We start from the raw sequence: 2500 nt of genomic DNA on the forward strand, positions 1-2500 counted from the left end.
AGAAACAAATTGGGTACCTTGAAGTGGCTGAATTTCAAGTTGTGTGAATGCGATAAAGAAAGCTAAGAAAATGATTTTAATAAAACAAAGAAAAAGGAAATGACCTTGCAGTATGTGCAAATATGAAACTTGTGTTCAGTTGCCAGGGAAACTTCTATTCTATGTTGTTTGCCATTTGATCTGAAACCTCCCGTTAGAAAAACTGCCATATCTTGAGAATATGCTAGGAAAAAAGAAATCTAATCAGGTTTAAATTAAAAACCGATTTTTAACAACGATATGTTACTAGTCTACGAACAAACCACCGTAGTGAATTGGGCTGGGTCCCAACCCATTCGCAACTCTTCCTTAAGCTGCATTCACTTTCTTCTCTCTCTTGAAGCATTTCTTGCGTTTGGCATTGTACTTCCCGCGAGTGACTGCTCTTTCCTTTGGTGTCGCATTGAAGGCTTTCCGTTTGGGAGTGTGTTTCTTCCACGGTTACTTCGTTTCTTCGTGTTGCCTCTACTTGGAAGTGTATTCACACGATCAAAGCCAAATATCTAGAATGATGGGTGATAAATAATTTACTTCATATTTTGTAAGCAGTGCCATTTGACGCATGCTTTCGCTGGGCTTTTCAATTTCTTGTTATTTATTTGATGTCTGTTCGTTTGCTCGTCTAGATCTGTTCGGTTCTTTGTTTCAGTCTTCGTTTCTTCGTTTGCTCGTTTGTTAGTTCATTGTTCATTTTTCTCTTGTTTGTTTGTTTGTTAGTTTTGTGTTGTTCTTAAGTTTCATGAGAACGCCGGGCAGAAAAAAACAAAACTAAACAAAACAAATAGGGCAGCATGAAGTTGCTAACCCGTTCCACCAGAGACCCACATTACCTGTTATGAACACCTCTGTTCATTGACCTTTGTCTTGTAACCATTCTTCCCGGCCTAAGCCTAGCTACAAATATCACGTAAAATCGCTTAAAGATGTCATCGGAAATTCCTCATATTTTCCTAAATATCTCGCTTTCTCCCCTAAATATCGTGAAAAAACTCAAATATCCCAAATATTAAATATTATAAACTGATCAAAAACTCCACAAAAAAAAAAAAAAAAAAAAAAAAAAACATGTGTTAACTCATAAAAGTAATAAAACCATAGTGAAATCCCAAATTTAATCTTTTCTTTTTCTAAATATCTCAGATTTTTTCTAATACCCCAGGAGCTTCTAAATATTTTAAATATATATTCGGCTATTTGTAGCTAGGCCTATCCCAGCCCTTTCTGTCACGTAAACTTTGCTGATTTGCCAAGGTCTAAACGAGCTCGGTGTTTCAACGTGACTCTATGGATGGCTTGCAACCAATCTCTAGAGACACAAATAACAACGCTGGTGGACGAACAAAAGGAGTTAATGAGAAATCTTTTGTTTATCGTCCGCCAACATGGCGGCGATGACGTAACGTGAAAAACCATCTATTGGGTTAAGAAGTCAAGCCCTGCACATGATGGAGTCTCTCATTAAGTATTGATGCGATTTTGAAGATTGCGAACAAATTAGACTAAAGGGAAGTCGATGATAGGAGTGTACGTCCAAAGAAAAACAACATTACAAAGAAATTTCAATGGCTTCTGCAGTTCGTCTACCAGCATTTTATCGGTTTGCACTATCGAAAAACAGTATTCTATGAGGTAAAGCCTCCAAGATTAGTTGAAAAATAAAGTTTGTGATTACCTTGTTATCCTGAGAGAAAATGTCGCCCATCCTTGTTTTGTCACCAGGTGTCTTTTCTGGAATAACATCGTCACAGATATTGTCGTTTTTCCCAGACCCAAGCTTCATTTTATCCTTCTGTGCATCTTGAGCACTTGTAACAAGAGTAACATCTTCGTAGATTCCTTCATCGACATTTTCGCCAGGCGCAAAGTCACCCATGCTATTCCTTCCTGCGTCTTTTGCGCTCGTTACAGCAGCAACATCATCGTAAATGACTTCTTCGTGGTCTTCATTAACAAGATTTTCGTATCCAGATTTTAAACTGAAAATGCTCTTCTTCTTGACTGGCTTAGGTGCACTATTAGCAACATGGGATTCATAAATTAAGTCTGCCAGATCTGTCTCAAAGAACACACGGCTGAGGGATGCCGTCTCGCTAGCTAAATTGCTCCCTATTGGTATCTTAGTCACAGCCGCATCTGTCTCAGTTTCTGTTTCATATTCAATGATATCGATATCCACTCTGTCGTATATAGCATTGTGGTATTTTTGTTGTACTTGTAGTGATTCGGACAAGGTAATTTCCTGCCACACTCCTTTCCCATTTTCCCGAATTAATTTCTCTGGCCCCATCTCTATAGTAACTGTCTGCACCTCGTACATTGGCACATCGTATAGTACTGTTTCATCGATTCCCTCGTCGTCAAAGTCATTGAACTCAGAATAGCCTTTACCCTTTCTTGGAAATTTTCTGAGGAGAAAAATGTTATGTGAATTATAATTATCAGTGTAATAATTGTCAAATGT

General features: G+C 38.0%; 1 protein-coding gene across 1 annotated transcript in view; it reads right to left on the reverse strand.

Annotated features, from left to right (window-relative positions):
- Positions 1-2042: 2042 nt before the first annotated feature.
- The window catches only part of LOC138055637 (uncharacterized), a 12950-nt gene continuing 12492 nt past the window's right edge, over positions 2043-2500 (reverse strand). Inside the window, exons 9-10 of the mRNA XM_068901524.1 lie at positions 2165-2444; positions 2043-2051 (exon numbers count right to left, since the gene is read on the reverse strand). Coding sequence (XP_068757625.1) covers positions 2043-2051; positions 2165-2444 — 289 coding nt within the window. The remainder of the gene's footprint in view (positions 2052-2164; positions 2445-2500) is intronic.

The sequence above is a fragment of the Montipora capricornis genome, chromosome 7 (assembly GCF_036669925.1).
Source record: "Montipora capricornis isolate CH-2021 chromosome 7, ASM3666992v2, whole genome shotgun sequence".
Lineage (NCBI taxonomy): Eukaryota > Metazoa > Cnidaria > Anthozoa > Scleractinia > Acroporidae > Montipora > Montipora capricornis.